Source organism: Ascaphus truei, chromosome 5, assembly GCF_040206685.1.
Source record: "Ascaphus truei isolate aAscTru1 chromosome 5, aAscTru1.hap1, whole genome shotgun sequence".
Classification (NCBI taxonomy): Eukaryota; Metazoa; Chordata; class Amphibia; order Anura; family Ascaphidae; genus Ascaphus; species Ascaphus truei.
Genome location: NC_134487.1, coordinates 306,563,040 through 306,588,947, shown reverse-complemented (window position 1 = coordinate 306,588,947; position 25,908 = coordinate 306,563,040). Strand labels below are relative to the sequence as shown.

The window sequence follows — 25,908 nt, the reverse complement described above, 5'->3', positions numbered from 1 at the left end:
CCGGACGTGGCCCCCGTGCCTGTGGCTGGTGTTTGTTACTACTCCCATCTCAGTACCGGGGTCTCGTCTTGTTTGTGGTGAGCACAGCGTGACACCTTTACAACATCCAGCCAAGTGAAGAACACTCTCCAGGAGGTAGGCATATCATTATCCAAGTCTACAATAAAGAGAAGACTTCACGAGAGCAAATACAGAGGGCTCACCACAAGGTGCAAACCATTCATAAGACTCAAGAATAGAAAGGTCAGATTAGACTTTGCCAAACACTATCTAAAAAAGCCAGCCCAGTTCTGGAACAGCATTCTTTGGACAAAGGAAACTAAGATCAACCTGAACCAGAATGATGGGAAGAAAAAAGTATGGAGAAGGCTTGGAACGGGTCATGATCCGAAGCATACCGCATCATCTGTAAAACACGGTGGAGGCAGTGTGATGGCATGGGCATGCATGGCTTACAATGGCACTGGGTCACTAGTGTTTATTGATGATGTGACAGAAGACAGAAGCAGCCGGATGAATTCTGAAGTGTATAGGGATATATTGCCTGCTCAGATTCAGCCAAATTGAGCGAAGTTGACGGCGCTTCACTTTACAGATGGACAATGACCCAAAACATACTGCGAAAGCAACCCAGGAGTTTTTTAAGGCAAAGAAGTGGAATATTCTGCAATGCCGAGTCAATCACCTGATCTCAACCCGATCGAGCATGCATTTCACTTGCTGAAGACAAATCTTAAGGCAGAAAGACCCAAGAACAAACAACAACTGAAGACAGCTGCAGTAAAGGCCTGGCAAGCATCACAAAGGGGGAAACCCAGCGTTTGGTGATGTCCCCGCATTCCAGACTTCAAGCAGTCATTGCCTGCAAAGGATTCTCGACAAAGTATTAAAAATGAACATTTTATTTATGATTGTGTTAATTTGTCCAATTACATTTGAGCCCCTGAAATAAGGGGACTGTGTATGAAAATGGTTACAATTCCTAAACGTTTCATACGAAATATTTGTTCAACCCCTTGAATTAAAGCTGAAAGTCTGCACTTCTATTGCATCTCGGTTGTTTCATTTCAAATCCATTGTGGTGGCGTACAGAGCCACAATTATGAAAATTGCGTCAGTGTCCAATTATTTCCGGACCTAACTGTATCTGTATATGTATATATATATATATATATATATATATATGCAAATACAACTGTATGCTCATCTGCATGTCTTAGGCAGGTCTGCAACCCCGCCTTTCCCCATTATCACCCAGCATACAGTACTTCCACTGCAGCAAGGGATTCTGGGAAATGACATGCAAATGAGCACACAGTGTCACTTTTTGCCTCAATAACCATTTTTAACATGGTTCCCTATAGGCTTAAGCTTGCTGCATGGTCACAGCTTTGAGCACAGCCAGGGTTAAGGTGCATACCCAGAAAACCACCCACAGACAGCTGTTTCGACCTTGATTGGTCTCATCAGTGTGGGGTTGATTTTACTGGGAATGCAAGAGAGGCTATGGGATAGGCTAAACCATAATACTGAGTTAAGTTATGGTGAGTAAAAAAAGTGACAAAAACCCTCCACAGGAAAGCAAATATGCAAATATAGCTGTATGCTCATCTGCATGTCTTAGGCAGGTCTGCAACCCCGCCTTTCCCCATTATCACCCAGCATACAGCACTTCCACTGCAGCAAGGGATTCTGGGAAATGACATGCAAATGAGCACACAGTGTCACTTTTTGCCTCAATAACCATTTTTAACATGGTTCCCTATAGGCTTAAGCTTGCTGCATGGTCACAGCTTTGAGCACAGCCAGGGTTAAGGTGCATACCCAGAAAACCACCCACAGACAGCTGTTTCGACCTTGATTGGTCTCATCAGTGTGGGGTTGATTTTACTGGGAATGCAAGAGAGGCTATGGGATAGGCTAAACCATAATACTGAGTTAAGTTATGGTGAGTAAAAAAAGTGACAAAAACCCTCCACAGGAAAGCAAATATGCAAATATAGCTGTATGCTCATCTGCATGTCTTAGGCAGGTCTGCAACCCCGCCTTTCCCCATTATCACCCAGCATACAGCTGTGACCATGCAGCAAGCTTAAGCCTATAGGGAACCATGTTAAAAATGGTTATTGAGGCAAAAAGTGACACTGTGTGCTCACTTGCATGTCATTTCCCAGAATCCCTTGCTGCAGTGGAAGTGCTGTATGCTGGGTGATAATGGGGAAAGGCGGGGTTGCAGACCTGCCTAAGACATGCAGATGAGCATACAGCTATATTTGCATATTTGCTTTCCTGTGGAGGGTTTTTGTCACTTTTTTTACTCACCATAACTTAACTCAGTATTATGGTTAAGCCTATCCCATAGCCTCTCTTGCATTCCCAGTAAAATCAACCCCACACTGATGAGACCAATCAAGGTCGAAACAGCTGTCTGTGGGTGGTTTTCTGGGTATGCACCTTAACCCTGGCTGTGCTCAAAGCTGTGACCATGCAGCAAGCTTAAGCCTATAGGGAACCATGTTAAAAATGGTTATTGAGGCAAAAAGTGACACTGTGTGCTCATTTGCATGTCATTTCCCAGAATCCCTTGCTGCAGTGGAAGTGCTGTATGCTGGGTGATAATGGGGAAAGGCGGGGTTGCAGACCTGCCTAAGACATGCAGATGAGCATACAGCTATATTTGCATATTTGCTTTCCTGTGGAGGGTTTTTGTCACTTTTTTTACTCACCATAACTTAACTCAGTATTATGTTTTATATATATATATATATATATATATATATGTAGAGGTATCAGTACCGTGTTAGCCGAGCTTCAATAATCAAAAAATAAATAGATGATACCGTTCTGTGGCTAACGAAATGCTTTTATTTGTGCGAGCTTTCGAGATACACTGATCTCTTCTTCCGGCGATGTTACAATGAATGAAGCAAGGATAACTTAAAAACAGTGTCTCTTGGAATGTTATCTGTGCTGTTCCTTCCCCCGTGTGGATGTGTTTTATGGCTAGAGGTGTCAAAGGGTAACTGAAAGCAAGTGAAGAAAGAGTGTGTATGTGTATCAGTGTGAATAAAAATGAATGGAGAGCCCACAGTATAAACAGTGCTCTACACAAGGTGTGTGTGGAGTGAGAGGGATATAAATGGTGTGGGTGGGTGTGGAAATGTGAGAGTTTGTAGCACAACTAAAAGTGTGTGTGGATACTATGTGGTCCCTATTGGTGTATATGGATGGAAAAATAAGGAGTGTTAGTATGTGTGAGAGACAGCTGTGTGTGCATACATATAGCACAGTATGTACAGACATGGCCTTTAGCGCTCATGGGAAGAGAGTTCGCTAGTGTCAGTAATGACTCATAAAATTTCGATCTCTGTTTAGGCCACTGCTAAGTGGCCTAAACAGATATATATATATATATACATATATACCCAGAGGCCGTGCCTGCAGATACTGTATACAAACACATATAAATATTATGTTAGTATTATAAGATATATATATATACATATGTATATACACATACCCTCAGGTAACATTTTTTATTGAGGGGGATATATGAAGCCTCACATGCTCTTGTACAAAAAGCTTAATTTTGATTTTGAATCAGTAGAAGTCACAACATGCAAATCTATCAGAGTGTTACCAGCTATCCTTCTCACATTCTGTTCACGTGCTCCAGATTATTGCAAAACCAATGACATAAACAGTGTAAATATGTTTAACCCACTGTATTTGTGTATATGTATCTGTATATGTATGTCCAGGACATACATGAAAACGAGAGGTAACTCTCAATGTACTACTTCCTGGTAAAACATTTTATAAATAAATAAATAATATGTATCTGTATTTGTATTTGTATATATATTTGTAAATATGTATATGTATCTGTATTTGTATATATGTAGATGTATCTGTCAGGGCCGCCAACAGGGGGGTCTGCCGGGGTTGGCGTGCCCGTTTTATTTAAAAAAAATGGCGGCGATTCCCTGTGCGCATGTGCAGAGCCGAAGTCTCGGCGCGCATGCGCTGGGAAGCAGGGTGTCCGGCCTGCTTCCTGTGGGCCCGCTCCTCTCCCCTCCCCCAACGTGGGAAGGAGGGGAAGTGCCTTTGCGAGCCCGCAAACACCAACCCAGCTTCCCCCGCGCCCGCCAACCCAGCTTCCCCCGCGCCCGCCAACCCAGCTTCCCCCGCGCCCGCCAACCCAGCTTCCCCCGCGCCCGCCAACCCAGCATCCCCCGCGCCCACCAACCCAGCTTCCCCCATGCCCGCCAACCCAGCTTCCCCCACGCCCGCCTCCTGCCCCGGGCAACAGCCGCGGAATTAGCCCGCTAGTCTCGCCCACCCCTCAGCCGCCTACCTCCCGCACCCCTCCCCGAGCCTACCTCGAGCCTGGTGGGCAAAGAAGCAGGAGGCAACACCCACCCGATCAACGTCAATCACTCACCCACCCAGTCACTCACCCACCTACTCACCCACCCAATCACTCCCTCACCCACTCACCCATCCACTCACCCAGCCACCCATGCAGTCACTCACTCATCCACCCAATCACACACTCACCCAGTCACTCACCCACCCACTCACCCACTCACTCAAGTCACTCACCCACCAACCCACTAACCCACCCAGTCACTCACCTACCCAGTATTCACCTACTCAGTCACTCACCCACCCAGTCACTCACCCACAGTCACTCAGGCAGTCACCTGTCTTTTGTTGAAAATATAAAAATAAACAGATTGATTGTAATGTTTTTTTCTGTATTACAATAAGAAGAAAACAGTTAAGTAAAAGTTGTGCGCTAAAGAATATTTTTTCATGGTATGTGCGCTATGGGTTCGGGGGGCGGCAGCCCGGCTCCTTTCATTTGTCCTGGGCCCCATGATTTCTATTGGCGACGTGCGTGCGTGCGTGCGCGTGTGTGTGTGTGTGTATATACCTGTATATATGTATCTGTATTTGTATATATGATTGTAGATGTATCTGTATTTGTATATATGTATCTGTATTTGTATATATGTATCTGTATTTGTATATATGTATCTGTATTTGTATATATGTATCTGTATTTGTATATATGTATCTGTATTTGTATATATGTATCTGTATTTGTATATATGTATCTGTATTTGTATATATGTATCTGTATTTGTATATATGTATCTGTATTTGTATATATGTATCTGTATTTGTATATATGTATCTGTATTTGTAAATATGTACATGTATATGTATCTGTAATTGTATATATGTATATGTATCTGTATTTGTATATATATAATACTGAGTTAAGTTATGGTGAGTAAAAAAAGTGACAAAAACCCTTCACAGGAAAGCAAATATGCAAATACAACTGTATGCTCATCTGCATGTCTTAGGCAGGTCTGCAACCCCACCTTTCTCCATCATCACCCAGCATACAGCACTTCCACTGCAGCAAGGGATTCTGGGAAATGACATGCAAATGAGCACACAGTGTCACTTTTTGCCTCAAAAACCATTTTTAACATGGTTCCCTATAGGCTTAAGCTTGCTGCATGGTCACAGCTTTGAGCACAGCCAGGGTTAAGGTGCATACCCAGAAAACCACCCACAGACAGCTGTTTCGACCTTGATGGGTCTCATCAGTGTGGGGTTGATTTTAACTGGATATGCATAAGAGGCTATGGGATAGGCTATACCATAATACTGTGTGCTCATTTGCATGTCATTTCCCAGAATCCCTTGCTGCAGTGGAAGTGCTGTATGCTGGGTGATGATGGGGAAACGGTGGGGTTGCAGACCTGCCTAAGACATGCAGATACTGTGCTATATGTATGCACACACAGCTGTCTCTTACACATACTAATACTCCTTGTTTTTCCATCCCTATACACCAATAGGGACCACATAGTATCTACACACACTTTTAGTTATGCTACAATCTCTCACATTTCCACACCTACCCACACCATTTATATCCACTCCCACTCCACACACACCTTTTGTAAAGCACTTTATACACTGTGGGCTCTCCATTCATTTATATTCACACAGACACACACACTCTTACATCACTTAATTTCAGGTACCATTTAACACCTCTAGCCCTAAATCACATCCACACACGGGGGAGGGACGAGCACAGATAACATTCCAAGAGACACTGTTTTTAAGTACACCCTTTGCTTGCTTCATTCATTGTAACATCGCCGGAAGAAGAGATCAGTGTATCTCGAAAGCTCGCACAAATAAAAGCATTTCGTTAGCCACAGAACGGTATCGTTTATTTATTTTTTGATTATTGAAGCTCGGCTAACACGGTACTGATACCTCTACATGTATGTATATATATATATATGTAGAGGTATCAGTACCGTGTTAGCCGAGCTTCAATAATCAAAAAATAAATAGATGATACCGTTCTGTGGCTAACGCAATGCTTTTATTTGTTCGACCTTTCGAGATACACATACATATACAGATCAGTGTATCTCGAAAGCTCGCACAAATAAAAGCATTTCGTTAGCCACAGAACGGTATCATCTATTTATTTTTTGATTATATATATATAAATATATATATATATATATATATATATATATATATATATTTATATATATATGTATGTGTATAGACTGTTAGTATTGCTTTGTAAAAAGATATTCAGTATAAAAAGCTATTTTATATTAATTGCCCCCATGTAATCGGCTGCCTTGTTTACTTTGCCTGTAATTACTAATCCCAATGCACAGCAGGTTATAAAGAGGCCTTAGGGACGCTCTGTGTGTGAGAAATGTTTATTAAAGCTGCTCACCTCAGCAGATCTGTTTTATATGTACATATATACTGTATATGTACCGTATGTGTCTGCACATGCATATGGCAGTGTAACATGTTCCCACAATTAATAATATAGATGTTAACCTTTTCCCTTGTAAATACGCATATTAAGAATTGTAAAACAACATACATTGAACAATACATTTTTTCAAATTGTTTTCTGCTGGTCTGTGTCAAAAAAAACTAACAGCTGACATGTATTATGTATGATGTATGATATAGGATGCATGATGTATACTATAAAATGCATGATGTATAATATAGAATGCATGATGTATGATATAGGATGCATGATGTATGATATAGGATGGATGCATGATGTATGATATAGAATGCATGATTTATGATATAGGATGCATGATGTATGATATAGGATGCATGATGTATGATATAGGATGCATGATGTTTGATGTATGATATAAGATGCATGATGTTTGATGTATGATATAGGATGCATGATGTATGATATAGGATGTATGATGTATGATGTATGATGTATGATATAGGATGCATGATGTATGATATAGGATGCATGATGTTTGATGTATGATATAGGATGCATGATGTATGATATATGATATAGGATGCATGATGTATGATATAGGATGCATGATGTATGATGTATGATATAGGATGCATGATGTATGATATAGGATGCATGATGTATGATGTATGATATAGGATGCATGATGTTTGATGTATGATATAGGATGTACTGTATGATGTTTGATGTATGATATAGGATGCATGATGTATGATATAGGATGCATGATATAGGAGGCATGATGTATGATATAGGATGCATGATGTATGATATAGGATGCATGATGTATGATATAGGATGCATGATGTATGATATAGGATGCATGATGCATGATGTATGATATAGGATGCATGATGTATGATATAGGATGCATGATATAGGATGCATGATGTATGATATACTGTAGGATGCATGATGTATGATATAGGATGCATGATGTATGATATAGGATGCATGATGTATGATGTATGATATAGGATGCATGATGTTTGATGTATGATATAGGATGTATGATGTTTTATGTTTGATGTATGATATAGGATGCATGATGTATGATAACGGATGCATGCTGTTTGATGTATGATACATCATGCATCATGCAGCCTCTATGATGCATGATGTATGATATAGGATACATGATGTATGATGTATGATATAGGATACATGATGTATGATATAGGATACATGATGTATGATGTATGATATAGGATGCAGTGATATTGAATGTGCCCTGATCTTTGATTTATGAGACGCAATTCATTGTTCCACTTTACTGTTCAAGTGTAAAACCAGCCTTGTGAATGTTAATTCTTTTTCATAAATAGAAGGTATAGTTCATAATGTAGAAATCACCAGGTGGGTGTCACTTACCATGAGTTACAATCCCGAGAGATAGTTGAACCCACAGGATACCGCCTGCCAGAATGGATACATGAACACTCAGAGACGTCAATACATCGCTCACCATCAAGAACCTTCCCATCTGTACATAAGAACAGAGACCATTAAGTACATTGGATTTAGTGAAGACTTTGCCAATTTTTCTTTTTATAAAGATGACTACAAATGAGATTTACCTGGACAGCTGCAGCCATCGACACATTGTTCTTGACAGACTTCATTTATATTGAGACTCTGGCAGGTTTGGGCACAAGGCGACATACACGAACTGTATCCCATCCCAGGCGGGCACGGGGGGTCTGAGAGTAACACAATCAAATATTACAGTGATCAAAACTTTGATAATTGCTTCATATCTAAAACTGAAAAGTGTGTATCTGGTGATATACTGCCGGCTTTACACTACCATCTCACATTAATGTATACTGCCGGCTTTACACTACCATCTCACATTAATGTATACTGCCGGCTTTACACTACCATCTCACATTAATGTATACTGCCGGCTTTACACTACCATCTCACATTCATGTATACTGCCGGCTTTACACTACCATCTCACATTAATGTATACTGCCGGCTTTACACTACCATCTCACATTAATGTATACTGCCGGCTTTACACTACCACCTCACATTAATGTATACTGCCGGCGTTACACTACCACCTCACATTAATGTATACTGCCGGCTTTACACTACCATCTCACATTAATGTATACTGCCGGCTTTACACTACCACCTCACATTAATGTATACTGCCGGCTTTACACTACCACCTCACATTAATGTATACTGCCGGCGTTACACTACCACCTCACATTAATGTATACTGCCGGCTTTACACTACCATCTCACATTAATGTATACTGCCGGCTTTACACTACCACCTCACATTAATGTATACTGCCGGCTTTACACTACCATCTCACATTAATGTATACTGCCGGCGTTACACTACCACCTCACATTAATGTATACTGCCGGCTTTACACTACCATCTCACATTAATGTATACTGCCGGCTTTACACTACCACCTCACATTAATGTATACTGCCGGCTTTACACTACCATCTCACATTAATGTATACTGCCGGCTTTACACTACCATCTCACATTAATGTATACTGCCGGCTTTACACTACCATCTCACATTAATGTATACTGCCGGCTTTACACTAACATCTCACATTAATGTATACTGCCGGCTTTACACTACCATCTCACATTAATGTATACTGCCGGCTTTACACTACCATCTCACATTAATGTATACTGCCGGCTTTACACTACCATCTCACATTAATGTATACTGCCGGCTTTACACTACCATCTCACATTAATGTATACTGCCAGCTTTACACTACCATCTCACATTAATGTATACTGCCGGCTTTACACTACCATCTCACATTAATGTATACTGCCGGCTTTACACTACCACCTCACATTAATGTATACTGCCGGCTTTACACTACCATCTCACATTAATGTATACTGCCGGCTTTACACTACCATCTCACATTAATGTATACTGCCGGCTTTACACTACCATCTCACATTAATGTATACTGCCGGCTTTACACTACCATCTCACATTAATGTATACTGCCGGCTTTACACTACCACCTCACATTAATGTATACTGCCGGCTTTACACTACCACCTCACATTAATGTATACTGCCGGCTTTACACTACCATCTCACATTAATGTATACTGCCGGCTTTACACTACCATCTCACATTAATGTATACTGCCGGCTTTACACTACCATCTCACATTAATGTATACTGCCGGCTTTACACTACCATCTCACATTAATGTATACTGCCGGCTTTACACTACCACCTCACATTAATGTATACTGCCGGCTTTACACTACCATCTCACATTAATGTATACTGCCGGCTTTACACTACCACCTCACATTAATGTATACTGCCGGCTTTACACTACCATCTCACATTAATGTATACTGCCGGCTTTACACTACCATCTCACATTAATGTATACTGCCGGCTTTACACTACCATCTCACATTAATGTATACTGCCGGCTTTACACTACCATCTCACATTAATGTATACTGCCGGCTTTACACTACCACCTCACATTAATGTATACTGCCGGCTTTACACTACCACCTCACATTAATGTATACTGCCGGCTTTACACTACCACCTCACATTAATGTATACTGCCGGCTTTACACTACCATCTCACATTAATGTATACTGCCGGCTTTACACTACCACCTCACATTAATGTATACTGCCGGCTTTACACTACCATCTCACATTAATGTATACTGCCGGCTTTACACTACCATCTCACATTAATGTATACTGCCGGCTTTACACTACCACCTCACATTAATGTATACTGCCGGCTTTACACTACCATCTCACATTAATGTATACTGCCGGCTTTACACTACCATCTCACATTAATGTATACTGCCGGCTTTACACTACCACCTCACATTAATGTATACTGCCGGCTTTACACTACCATCTCACATTAATGTATACTGCCGGCTTTACACTACCATCTCACATTAATGTATACTGCCGGCTTTACACTACCACCTCACATTAATGTATACTGCCGGCTTTACACTACCATCTCACATTAATGTATACTGCCGGCTTTACACTACCATCTCACATTAATGTATACTGCCGGCTTTACACTACCACCTCACATTAATGTATACTGCCGGCTTTACACTACCATCTCACATTAATGTATACTGCCGGCTTTACACTACCACCTCACATTAATGTATACTGCCGGCTTTACACTACCATCTCACATTAATGTATACTGCCGGCTTTACACTACCATCTCACATTAATGTATACTGCCGGCTTTACACTACCACCTTACATTAATGTATACTGCCGGCTTTACACTACCACCTCACATTAATGTATACTGCCGGCTTTACACTACCACCTCACATTAATGTATACTGCCGGCTTTACACTACCATCTCACATTAATGTATACTGCCGGCTTTACACTACCATCTCACATTAATGTATACTGCCGGCTTTACACTACCATCTCACATTAATGTATACTGCCGGCTTTACACTACCATCTCACATTAATGTATACTGCCGGCTTTACACTACCACCTCACATTAATGTATACTGCCGGCTTTACACTACCATCTCACATTAATGTATACTGCCGGCTTTACACTACCATCTCACATTAATGTATACTGCCGGCTTTACACTACCATCTCACATTAATGTATACTGCCGGCTTTACACTACCACCTTACATTAATGTATACTGCCGGCTTTACACTACCACCTCACATTAATGTATACTGCCGGCTTTACACTACCACCTCACATTAATGTATACTGCCGGCTTTACACTACCACCTCACATTAATGTATACTGCCGGCTTTACACTACCACCTCACATTAATGTATACTGCCGGCTTTACACTACCACCTCACATTAATGTATACTGCCGGCGTTACACTACCATCTCACATTAATGTATACTGCCGGCTTTACACTACCATCTCACATTAATGTATACTGCCGGCTTTACACTAACACCTCACATTAATGTATACTGCCGGCTTTACACTACCATCTCACATTAATGTATACTGCCGGCTTTACACTACCATCTCACATTAATGTATACTGCCGGCTTTACACTACCACCTCACATTAATGTATACTGCCGGCTTTACACTACCACCTCACATTAATGTATACTGCCGGCTTTACACTACCATCTCACATTAATGTCTACTGCCGGCTTTACACTACCACCTCACATTAATGTATACTGCCGGCTTTACACTACCATCTCACATTAATGTATACTGCCGGCTTTACACTACCATCTCACATTAATGTATACTGCCGGCTTTACACTACCACCTCACATTAATGTATACTGCCGGCTTTACACTACCATCTCACATTAATGTATACTGCCGGCTTTACACTACCATCTCACATTAATGTATACTGCCGGCTTTACACTACCACCTCACATTAATGTATACTGCCGGCTTTACACTACCATCTCACATTAATGTATACTGCAGGCTTTACACTACCATCTCACATTAATGTATACTGCCGGCTTTACACTACCATCTCACATTAATGTATACTGCCGGCTTTACACTACCATCTCACATTAATGTATACTGCCGGCTTTACACTACCATCTCACATTAATGTATACTGCCGGCTTTACACTACCATCTCACATTAATGTATACTGCAGGCTTTACACTACCACCTCACATTAATGTATACTGCCGGCTTTACACTACCATCTCACATTAATGTATACTGCAGGCTTTACACTACCATCTCACATTAATGTATACTGCCGGCTTTACACTACCATCTCACATTAATGTATACTGCCGGCTTTACACTACCATCTCACATTAACGTATACTGCCGGCTTTACACTACCATCTCACATTAATGTATACTGCCGGCTTTACACTACCATCTCACATTAATGTATACTGCCGGCTTTACACTACCACCTCACATTAATGTATACTGCCGGCTTTACACTACCATCTCACATTAATGTATACTGCCGGCTTTACACTACCATCTCACATTAATGTATACTGCCGGCTTTACACTACCACCTCACATTAATGTATACTGCCGGCTTTACACTACCATCTCACATTAATGTATACTGCCGGCTTTACACTACCATCTCACATTAATGTACACTGCCGGCTTTACACTACCACCTCACATTAATGTATACTGCCGGCGTTACACTACCACCTCACATTAATGTATACTGCCGGCTTTACACTACCATCTCACATTAATGTATACTGCCGGCTTTACACTACCACCTTACATTAATGTATACTGCCGGCTTTACACTACCACCTCACATTAATGTATACTGCCGGCTTTACACTACCACCTCACATTAATGTATACTGCCGGCTTTACACTACCACCTCACATTAATGTATACTGCCGGCTTTACACTACCACCTCACATTAATGTATACTGCCGGCTTTACACTACCATCTCACATTAATGTATACTGCCGGCTTTACACTACCACCTCACATTAATGTATACTGCCGGCTTTACACTACCACCTCACATTAATGTATACTGCCGGCTTTACACTACCACCTCACATTAATGTATACTGCCGGCTTTACACTACCACCTCACATTAATGTATACTGCCGGCTTTACACTACCACCTCACATTAATGTATACTGCCGGCTTTACACTACCATCTCACATTAATGTATACTGCCGGCTTTACACTACCACCTCACATTAATGTATACTGCCGGCTTTACACTACCACCTCACATTAATGTATACTGCCGGCTTTACACTACCACCTCACATTAATGTATACTGCCGGCTTTACACTACCATCTCACATTAATGTATACTGCCGGCTTTACACTACCACCTCACATTAATGTATACTGCCGGCGTTACACTACCACCTCACATTAATGTATACTGCCGGCTTTACACTACCACCTCACATTAATGTATACTGCCGGCTTTACACTACCATCTCACATTAATGTATACTGCCGGCTTTACACTACCACCTCACATTAATGTATACTGCCGGCTTTACACTACCATCTCACATTAATGTATACTGCCGGCTTTACACTACCATCTCACATTAATGTATACTGCCGGCTTTACACTACCACCTCACATTAATGTATACTGCCGGCTTTACACTACCATCTCACATTAATGTATACTGCCGGCTTTACACTACCACCTCACATTAATGTATACTGCCGGCTTTACACTACCACCTCACATTAATGTATACTGCCGGCTTTACACTACCACCTCACATTAATGTATACTGCCGGCTTTACACTACCATCTCACATTAATGTATACTGCCGGCTTTACACTACCATCTCACATTAATGTATACTGCCGGCTTTACACTACCATCTCACATTAATGTATACTGCCGGCTTTACACTACCATCTCACATTAATGTATACTGCCGGCTTTACACTACCACCTCACATTAATGTATACTGCCGGCTTTACACTACCATCTCACATTAATGTATACTGCCGGCTTTACACTACCACCTCACATTAATGTATACTGCCGGCTTTACACTACCACCTCACATTAATGTATACTGCCGGCTTTACACTACCACCTCACATTAATGTATACTGCCGGCTTTACACTACCATCTCACATTAATGTATACTGCCGGCTTTACACTACCATCTCACATTAATGTATACTGCCGGCTTTACACTACCATCTCACATTAATGTATACTGCCGGCTTTACACTACCACCTCACATTAATGTATACTGCCGGCTTTACACTACCATCTCACATTAATGTATACTGCCGGCTTTACACTACCATCTCACATTAATGTATACTGCCGGCTTTACACTACCATCTCACATTAATGTATACTGCCGGCTTTACACTACCACCTCACATTAATGTATACTGCCGGCTTTACCCTACCATCTCACATTAATGTATACTGCCGGCTTTACACTACCATCTCACATTAATGTATACTGCCGGCTTTACACTACCATCTCACATTAATGTATACTGCCGGCTTTACACTACCATCTCACATTAATGTATACTGCCGGCTTTACCCTACCATCTCACATTAATGTACAGTATACTGCAGGCTTTACACTACCATCTCACATTAATGTATACTGCCGGCTTTACACTACCATCTCACATTAATGTATACTGCCGGCTTTACACTACCATCTCACATTAATGTATACTGCCGGCTTTACACTACCATCTCACATTAATGTATACTGCCGGCTTTACACTACCATCTCACATTAATGTATACTGCCGGCTTTACACTACCACCTCACATTAATGTATACTGCCGGCTTTACACTACCATCTCACATTAATGTATACTGCCGGCTTTACACTACCATCTCACATTAATGTATACTGCCGGCTTTACACTACCATCTCACATTAATGTATACTGCCGGCTTTACACTACCACCTCACATTAATGTATACTGCCGGCTTTACACTACCACCTCACATTAATGTATACTGCCGGCTTTACACTACCATCTCACATTAATGTATACTGCCGGCTTTACACTACCATCTCACATTAATGTATACTGCCGGCTTTACACTACCATCTCACATTAATGTATACTGCCGGCTTTACACTACCACCTCACATTAATGTATACTGCCGGCTTTACACTACCATCTCACATTAATGTATACTGCCGGCTTTACACTATCACCTCACATTAATGTATACTGCCGGCTTTACACTACCACCTCACATTAATGTATACTGCCGGCTTTACACTACCATCTCACATTAATGTATACTGCCGGCTTTACACTACCACCTCACATTAATGTATACTGCCGGCTTTACACTACCATCTCACATTAATGTATACTGCCGGCTTTACACTACCACCTCACATTAATGTATACTGCCGGCTTTACACTACCATCTCACATTAATGTATACTGCCGGCTTTACACTACCATCTCACATTAATGTATACTGCCGGCTTTACACTACCACCTCACATTAATGTATACTGCCGGCTTTACACTACCATCTCACATTAATGTATACTGCCGGCTTTACACTACCATCTCACATTAATGTATACTGCCGGCTTTACACTACCATCTCACATTAATGTATACTGCCGGCTTTACACTACCATCTCACATTAATGTATACTGCCGGCTTTACACTACCACCTCACATTAATGTATACTGCCGGCTTTACACTACCACCTCACATTAATGTATACTGCCGGCTTTACACTACCACCTCACATTAATGTATACTGCCGGCTTTACACTACCATCTCACATTAATGTATACTGCCGGCTTTACACTACCACCTCACATTAATGTATACTGCCGGCTTTACACTACCACCTCACATTAATGTATACTGCAGGCTTTACACTACCATCTCACATTAATGTATACTGCCGGCTTTACACTACCACCTCACATTAATGTATACTGCCGGCGTTACACTACCACCTCACATTAATGTATACTGCCGGCTTTACACTACCATCTCACATTAATGTATACTGCCGGCTTTACACTACCATCTCACATTAATGTATACTGCCGGCTTTACACTACCACCTCACATTAATGTATACTGCCGGCTTTACACTACCACCTCACATTAATGTATACTGCCGGCTTTACACTACCACCTCACATTAATGTATACTGCCGGCTTTACACTACCACCTCACATTAATGTATACTGCCGGCTTTACACTACCATCTCACATTAATGTATACTGCCGGCTTTACACTACCACCTCACATTAATGTATACTGCCGGCTTTACACTACCATCTCACATTAATGTATACTGCCGGCTTTACACTACCACCTCACATTAATGTATACTGCCGGCTTTACACTACCATCTCACATTAATGTATACTGCCGGCTTTACACTACCACCTCACATTAATGTATACTGCCGGCTTTACACTACCATCTCACATTAATGTATACTGCCGGCTTTACACTACCACCTCACATTAATGTATACTGCCGGCTTTACACTACCACCTCACATTAACGTATACTGCCGGCTTTACACTACCATCTCACATTAATGTATACTGCCGGCTTTACACTACCATCTCACATTAATGTATACTGCCGGCTTTACACTACCACCTCACATTAATGTATACTGCCGGCTTTACACTACCATCTCACATTAATGTACAGTATACTGCAGGCTTTACACTACCACCTCACATTAATGTATACTGCCGGCTTTACACTACCATCTCACATTAATGTATACTGCCGGCTTTACACTACCACCTCACATTAATGTATACTGCCGGCTTTACACTACCATCTCACATTAATGTATACTGCCGGCTTTACACTACCATCTCACATTAACGTATACTGCCGGCTTTACACTACCATCTCACATTAATGTATACTGCCGGCGTTACACTACCATCTCACATTAATGTATACTGCCGGCTTTACACTACCATCTCACATTAATGTATACTGCCGGCTTTACACTACCATCTCACATTAATGTATACTGCCGGCTTTACACTACCATCTCACATTAATGTATACTGCCGGCTTTACACTACCACCTCACATTAATGTATACTGCCGGCTTTACACTACCACCTCACATTAACGTATACTGCCGGCTTTACACTACCATCTCACATTAATGTATACTGCCGGCTTTACACTACCACCTCACATTAATGTATACTGCCGGCTTTACACTACCACCTCACATTAATGTATACTGCCGGCTTTACACTACCATCTCACATTAATGTATACTGCCGGCTTTACACTACCATCTCACATTAATGTATACTGCCGGCTTTACACTACCACCTCACATTAATGTATACTGCCGGCTTTACACTACCACCTCACATTAACGTATACTGCCGGCTTTACACTACCATCTCACATTAATGTATACTGCCGGCTTTACACTACCATCTCACATTAATGTATACTGCCGGCTTTACACTACCACCTCACATTAATGTATACTGCCGGCTTTACACTACCACCTCACATTAATGTATACTGCCGGCTTTACACTACCACCTCACATTAATGTATACTGCCGGCTTTACACTACCATCTCACATTAATGTATACTGCCGGCTTTACACTACCATCTCACATTAATGTATACTGCCGGCTTTACACTACCATCTCACATTAATGTATACTGCCGGCTTTACACTACCACCTCACATTAATGTATACTGCCGGCTTTACACTACCACCTCACATTAATGTATACTGCCGGCTTTACACTACCACCTCACATTAATGTATACTGCCGGCTTTACACTACCACCTCACATTAACGTATACTGCCGGCTTTACACTACCATCTCACATTAATGTATACTGCCGGCTTTACACTACCATCTCACATTAATGTATACTGCCGGCGTTACACTACCACCTCACATTAATGTATACTGCCGGCTTTACACTACCATCTCACATTAATGTATACTGCCGGCTTTACACTACCACCTCACATTAATGTATACTGCCGGCTTTACACTACCATCTCACATTAATGTATACTGCCGGCTTTACACTACCACCTCACATTAATGTATACTGCCAGCTTTACACTACCATCTCACATTAATGTATACTGCCGGCTTTACACTACCACCTCACATTAATGTATACTGCCGGCTTTACACTACCACCTTACATTAATGTATACTGCCGGCTTTACACTACCACCTCACATTAATGTATACTGCCGGCTTTACACTACCACCTCACATTAACGTATACTGCCGGCTTTACACTACCATCTCACATTAATGTATACTGCCGGCTTTACACTACCACCTCACATTAATGTATACTGCCGGCTTTACACTACCATCTCACATTAATGTATACTGCCGGCTTTACACTACCATCTCACATTAATGTATACTGCCGGCTTTACACTACCACCTCACATTAATGTATACTGCCGGCTTTACACTACCACCTCACATTAATGTATACTGCCGGCTTTACACTACCACCTCACATTAATGTATACTGCCGGCTTTACACTACCATCTCACATTAATGTATACTGCCGGCTTTACACTACCACCTCACATTAATGTATACTGCCGGCTTTACACTACCATCTCACATTAATGTATACTGCCGGCTTTACACTACCACCTCACATTAATGTATACTGCCGGCTTTACACTACCACCTCACATTAATGTATACTGCCGGCTTTACACTACCACCTCACATTAATGTATACTGCAGGCTTTACACTACCACCTCACATTAATGTATACTGCCGGCTTTACACTACCACCTCACATTAATGTATACTGCCGGCTTTACACTACCACCTCACATTAATGTATACTGCCGGCTTTACACTACCATCTCACATTAATGTATACTGCCGGCTTTACACTACCATCTCACATTAATGTATACTGCCGGCTTTACACTACCATCTCACATTAATGTATACTGCCGGCTTTACACTACCATCTCACATTAATGTATACTGCCGGCTTTACACTACCACCTCACATTAATGTATACTGCCGGCTTTACACTACCATCTCACATTAATGTATACTGCCGGCTTTACACTACCATCTCACATTAATGTATACTGCCGGCTTTACACTACCACCTCACATTAATGTATACTGCCGGCTTTACACTACCATCTCACATTAATGTATACTGCCGGCTTTACACTACCACCTCACATTAATGTATACTGCCGGCTTTACACTACCATCTCACATTAATGTATACTGCCGGCTTTACACATGCAAATGCAGAAAGTGTGGTTTACTGGAGAAAAGAATAACAATGAAAACAATGGATTTATTCATTCATAATTCATCTATTCATTATTTATATTGATTGGGTGTGTACTAGTTACTAGTCTCCGTCAACATTCTGCCACAATTTCAGTTTCCTAAGAGGTTTCATCACATTAAAAATAACTCCCTATTTGTATCACTAACACAGGAATTACACTGTATACATTTTGATAATGGTACCAACTGACCACAGGTACTGTGTGTGGGCCAATCGCTCATGATAACTCCTCGCTGAGTACAAGTCCTTGCATACTCCAAGAAAGTCTGACAGTGACAGTTCATTTCTTCCGCACACGTGCACATATCATCCTCACAAATGCCTATGAATGGATCTGGGTCGACAACGTGATGGCATTTCAAAAACACGAAGGAGGTCTTCAGCATCTGGCACCTCTGCATGATGCCCTGGAAAGTAAACACAGGTGTTCATGGTGCATGATATTAGAAATGAATGGTATTGTATTGTATGTCTTTATTTGTATAGCGCCATTAATGTACATAGCGCTTCACAGTAGTAATACACGTGGATGGTGCATGATATTAGAATGCAAAGACTAGGAGCCACATTGAAATGGGAAAATAGGTCTCCTAGTCAAGTGCTTTACTCAAAAGTCCACTCCTGTCTACAAGACGCCATCCTCTTTCACCACCAACACTTTGCCTAACTACCAGGGTCATAGGAGTTCACCAATTGGGGCTGAAGGAAGCAGGCTTTGTGGTTCCAGGAAAGGTCCCTTCAGCATCAAATCTTTTTTTATGGCCTGTAATAAGTGGGGAAGTTCTGGGCGTACTAGTTTGGGACTCCTTCTTTGACACCGCCTAATATCTATTACAGCTGTTGTTTTTTTAGCGAGAAACCCCATGACACCATATAAGAGAAAGCGGTTTAAAAACATCAAAAGATAATAGTCATTCAGAAATATGTTAACCAGATGCAATTCAGTTCACCAAATTTGTCAGGATTGTCCCGGAAAAAATTATACATTTATTTTTAAAAATGTGTCAAAAGGGGTAACATTTCACCATTTTCATAAATGTATTTGTGAAATGTGAGATAAGATAGGTAGGAAATCAGAATGACAATGAGTTGGAGCTATGAAAATCAGTGCAGCTTAACATTCACTGTGTATAAAACAATGCTCTTACAGACTGTACTGTATATAGTGTACGCATTGAGTGCTACACGTGTATTCACACACAAGCAAATGTCATGTAACGGACAGCTAGCTAGGGACAAAAAGCAAAGCAAGAAAAGGAAAAGTGATGTATATTATACAGCCCATTATTCAGGGGGGTTTAATTAATTCTACGAGTAATTAAAATCCACGTTTAAGTCGCATAAAAAGCTTAATTGAATAAAATGTCTACAGTTATCTTAAAGTTTATTTCCACAGTAACTGAAGTACATTTTATAGGTAAAGATTGTGACTCGTTTTTTTATTTATTTTTTAAGTGTTGTGTAACTTGGGGTTACAACTTTGTCAGTAAATTCAAATCCTCTTTGAAAGATTATCAAGGAAATCATGTAATGTAGTCTGTCGTTTATGGCAGAGTTATACTGTTTCTGCCTCATCTCCCCCTTATCCAATCCCCCAAACAGGACTGGCAGTCTGGTACGTGAGTATCCCTGCGTGTCCCGCGTTGAGTACAGGAATCTCTCTCTCGCCCTTTTCTGGCTGTATTGAACAGTTTTGCGAAACAGAAAATTTGCTGCCAAACATTTTCACTCTAAACCCCGGGTCAATGTTCCATGGCTGGCTGCAAACATTCTGCATATCTGACTCCAAGCAGTCACATGGAAAAAACCCACTTATATTTTATTTGTGTGGGTAAAAAAGACAAGAAGAACAGCAGATTTGTTCAGGAAACAAACATCAACCAGTCTTATTGTCCTTCTCTCTGGCAGCTGGCAGAGCCGGCGCTGAGAGGCTTCGTGAGGAGGAAGAATGTGCATTCCTACAGATACTGTTAATTAACAAAGAGTTATTTATAGATGGAGAATTAAAACTCTTCTCCCAACTATTGCTAGATATGCAGAATACCAGCGTGTGCCGAGCTATGTCTGCGTTCAGAAAATGTCCCCCTTCCCAATATAAATACGTGAAATGATCCTATTATTGCACTTATAGTAATTTCCTGGAATATAGTTTTTATAGTATGATTTATGCTAATTCATAAGCGTTACTGTGTATGTGACATAGAGAATGAGCTGCAGTATATTTTACTATCTGTGATTTGTATTTAAAACCCTAATAATAACTTACAAAGGTCTCAACTAAACAGCTCCCCCCCCCCCTCTGCCCCCCGGTTACATCTCAGCCCTCATCCCCAAATACATACCTACACGTCCCTATCGTTCTGCCCACATCTGCCTCTCCTGCCTTATTACCTCCTCTCAATCCCGCCTGCAAGACTTCTCCCGTGCTGCCCCCTCTCTCTGGAATTCCCTACCACTCATCATCAGGCTCTCCCCCAGCACCGCGCACCATCAGGCTCTCCCCCTGCACCGCGCACCATCAGGCTCTCCCCCAGCACCGCGCATCATCAGGCTCTCCCCCAGCACTGCGCATCATCAGGCTCTCCCCCAGCACTGCGCATCATCAGGCTCTCCCCCAGCACTGCGCATCATCAGGCTCTCCCCCAGCACTGCGCATCATCAGGCTCTCCCCCAGCACCGCGCATCATCAGGCTCTCCCCCAGCACTGCGCATCATCAGGCTCTCCCCCAGCACCACTCATCATCAGGCTCTCCCCCAGCACTGCGCATCATCAGGCTCTCCCCCAGCACCACTCATCATCAGGCTCTCCCCCAGCACCACTCATCATCAGGCTCTCCCCCTGCACCGCGCACCATCAGACTCTCCCCCTGCACCGCGCACCATCAGACTCTCCCCCTGCACCGCGCATCATCAGGCTCTCCCCCAGCACCGCGCACCATCAGGCTCTCCCCCAGCACCGCGCACCATCAGGCTCTCCCCCAGCACCGCGCACCATCAGGCTCTCCCCCAGCACCGCGCACCATCAGGCTCTCCCCCTGCACCGCGCACCATCAGGCTCTCCCCCTGCACCGCGCACCATCAGGCTCTCCCCCTGCACCGCGCACCATCAGACTCTCCCCCAGCACCGCGCACCATCAGACTCTCCCCCAGCACCGCGCACCATCAGGCTCTCCCCCTGCACCGCGCACCATCAGACTCTCCCCCTGCACCGCGCACCATCAGACTCTCCCCCAGCACCGCGCACCATCAGACTCTCCCCCAGCACCGCGCACCATCAGGCTCTCCCCCTGCACCGCGCACCATCAGACTCTCCCCCAGCACCGCGCACCATCAGACTCTCCCCCAGCACCGCGCACCATCAGACTCTCCCCCTGCACCGCGCACCATCAGGCTCTCCCCCTGCACCGCGCACCATCAGACTCTCCCCCTGCACCGCGCACCATCAGGCTCTCCCCCTGCACCGCGCACCATCAGGCTCTCCCCCTGCACCGCGCACCATCAGACTCTCCCCCTGCACCAGCTTTCAGACATGTTAAAACTCTGAAAATTCACCTTTTTAAAGAAGACGACTCACTTACCCCTAACATCCACCCCCCTCCCCCTCCAACCCCATTGGAACCAGCTATATGGTTGGCCCAATCTCACCCCTATGTAACATCCCCCTCAAAAAAACCTTAATGGTATCAGCTGTCAGACTGGGCCATATTCTAACCCGAGCCGCACCTTATCCTACAGTACTGAGGGGAAGGGCATTCCAGAGGTGCGGGGCAGTCAGTGAGAAAGGTTTAAGGCGGGAGAGGGCTTTAGATACAAAGGGGTAGAGAGAAGACATCCTTGAGAAGAACGGAAGAGTCGGGATGGTGCATAGCGAGAAATTAGGGCTGAGATGAGGGGCAGAAGAGTGTAAAGCTTTAAAAGTGAAAAGGAGAATTGAGTGTGAGATGCGGGATTTGACAGGAAGCCAGGAGACGCTGAGACAGATTTAGGAAAGAGTAGAGTGATAACTTATAGCTATGCTCATAGACATTGTCCCAACACTAATCTTTTAAAGTTTAAACCTGATCGTATTTCTTAAAAGTCCAAATTTGTTTTCAACATTTTGCTAAAACTTGTTTGTTTCTGTAGTTCTTGAGGACACAACGCATGGCAGTTTGGGGCTGGAAAGTATTTTGCTGTATAGGGCTTTTTTGGCCTTTTTCCATATTTGATAAACTGTATTATGCCCAAAATTGTGGTAACAAGTTGTATATTTTAACTGACTTTCTGAGCCTCTTTCCTTCATTTCGGCTTGTAAGCATCTAGTCAATATACACATTTGTAATCTCTATATATACTTCATATAGCAAAATGCTTAAATGTGGCCATTCCCCCTACGCCTGTATAGTGACTGACCTCCTTTCCTTTTTAAAGTAGCGTATATTTAATGTAAATCTTTGAAAAAAATGCTGGAGGCCCCGGGAGAGTGACGTTGTGTTTGCACACTTAGCCTTCACAGGCTTTATCATTTGTTCACAAACCACATTATAAATATTGAACATTTAATTTAGGCTATTATAAAAGAAAGCAAATACAACTTGGATATAATGAGGAATAACACACATATAATAAAAGCTACTGAAAAGACAAATCTGTGACGTTTAGCATTTACAACGTCTGTTTTTATAAATATGGCACAGAAAACACTCAGCATGTTCCATATTGAATAATAAATGTTTAATTTATTAATAAAGATAACATTCTAATTGTGCCCATAAAAAAGCATTGTCTTTAAAATATTCTATTCAAATGTTGTTTAAATACTGCAAAGTGGGCTGAATAATTAGGACAGACCTTCTCTGCAGTTTCAGACGAGATATTGCAGGTATTGCTCTGTGGTGATATTCTCCTGCATCTCTTATCTCCTCCGTGCAATGCCCAGGAATTAGCAAAATCATAACTATTTTCTGTCAAAATGTCTGTAATAAAGAAAATAAAAAATGACATTAAAATGAGGCAATCATTGAAAGAACAATTGTTGTGCGTTTCGCATAATTGCAAGCTCCACCCACCCACCCGACGTTATGACTTAAAACGCGTCACCACAAGCTCTGCCCACAAGCTCTGTTTTCCGATGTCCTCTTCTCCTTTGCCCTTTTCCTGCTCACTATTGAGGTCTTTAATGAAATTACAACAGCCAACGGCTTCGTCCTTTCTAACTCCATCTTTCACACCATGACATAGACACGCTCCCTGCCTGTGACACTGCCTCCCTTACTGTCTTACACAACGGCTACTCTTGTTAAAAATCGACACGCAGATTAATCCGTGAAGAGAGATATCCTACCCCACTCCGCGGATTAATCCGTGTCCGGATATTTACCAATCTGGCCACAGGTCTCGGATTGCTCTCGAAAATAAGATAAAAAATCTGAAACTGCGGATTTGCTTTTTTGAGACTGATACGCGGAAATCTGCAGATCAAAGGAACCGGCCAATCAGAGACAGATCCAAAGGAACCGACCGATCAGAGACAGATCCAAAGGAACCGGCCAATCAGAGACAGATCCAAAGGAACCGGCCAATCAGAGACAGATCCAAAGGAACCGGCCGATCAGAGACAGATCCAAAGGAACCGTCCAATCAGAGACAGATCTAAAGGAACCGGCCAATCAGAGACAGATCCAAAGGAACCGGCCGATCAGAGACAGATCCAAAGGAACCGGCCAGTCAGAGACAGATCCAAAGGAACCGGTCGATCAGAGACAGATCCAAAGGAACCGGCCGATCTGAGACAGATCCAAAGGAACCAGACGATCAGAGACAGATCCAAAGGAACCGGCCGATCAGAGACAGATCCAAAGGAACCGGCCGATCAGAGACAGATCCAAAGGAACCGGCCGATCAGAGACAGATCCAAAGGAACCGGCCGATCAGAGACAGATCCAAAGGAACCGGCCGATCAGAGACAGATCCAAAGGAACCGGCCGATCAGAGACAGATCCAAAGGAACCGGCCGATCAGAGACAGATCCAAAGGAACCGGCCGATCAGAGACAGATCCAAAGGAACCGGCCGATCAGAGACAGATCCAAAGGAACCGGCCGATCAGAGACAGATCCAAAGGAACCGGCCGATCAGAGACAGATCCAAAGGAACCGGCCGATCAGAGA

The 25,908-nt window shown here is 42.5% G+C and overlaps 1 protein-coding gene across 1 annotated transcript in view; it reads right to left on the bottom strand.

Moving 5' to 3' along the window:
- The window catches only part of VWF (von Willebrand factor), a 330,068-nt gene that overhangs the window by 274,675 nt on the left and 29,485 nt on the right, over window positions 1-25,908 (bottom strand). Inside the window, exons 6-9 of the mRNA XM_075603058.1 lie at window positions 24,591-24,715; window positions 19,951-20,167; window positions 8,443-8,565; window positions 8,237-8,348 (exon numbers count right to left, since the gene is read on the bottom strand). Coding sequence (XP_075459173.1) covers window positions 8,237-8,348; window positions 8,443-8,565; window positions 19,951-20,167; window positions 24,591-24,715 — 577 coding nt within the window. The remainder of the gene's footprint in view (window positions 1-8,236; window positions 8,349-8,442; window positions 8,566-19,950; window positions 20,168-24,590; window positions 24,716-25,908) is intronic.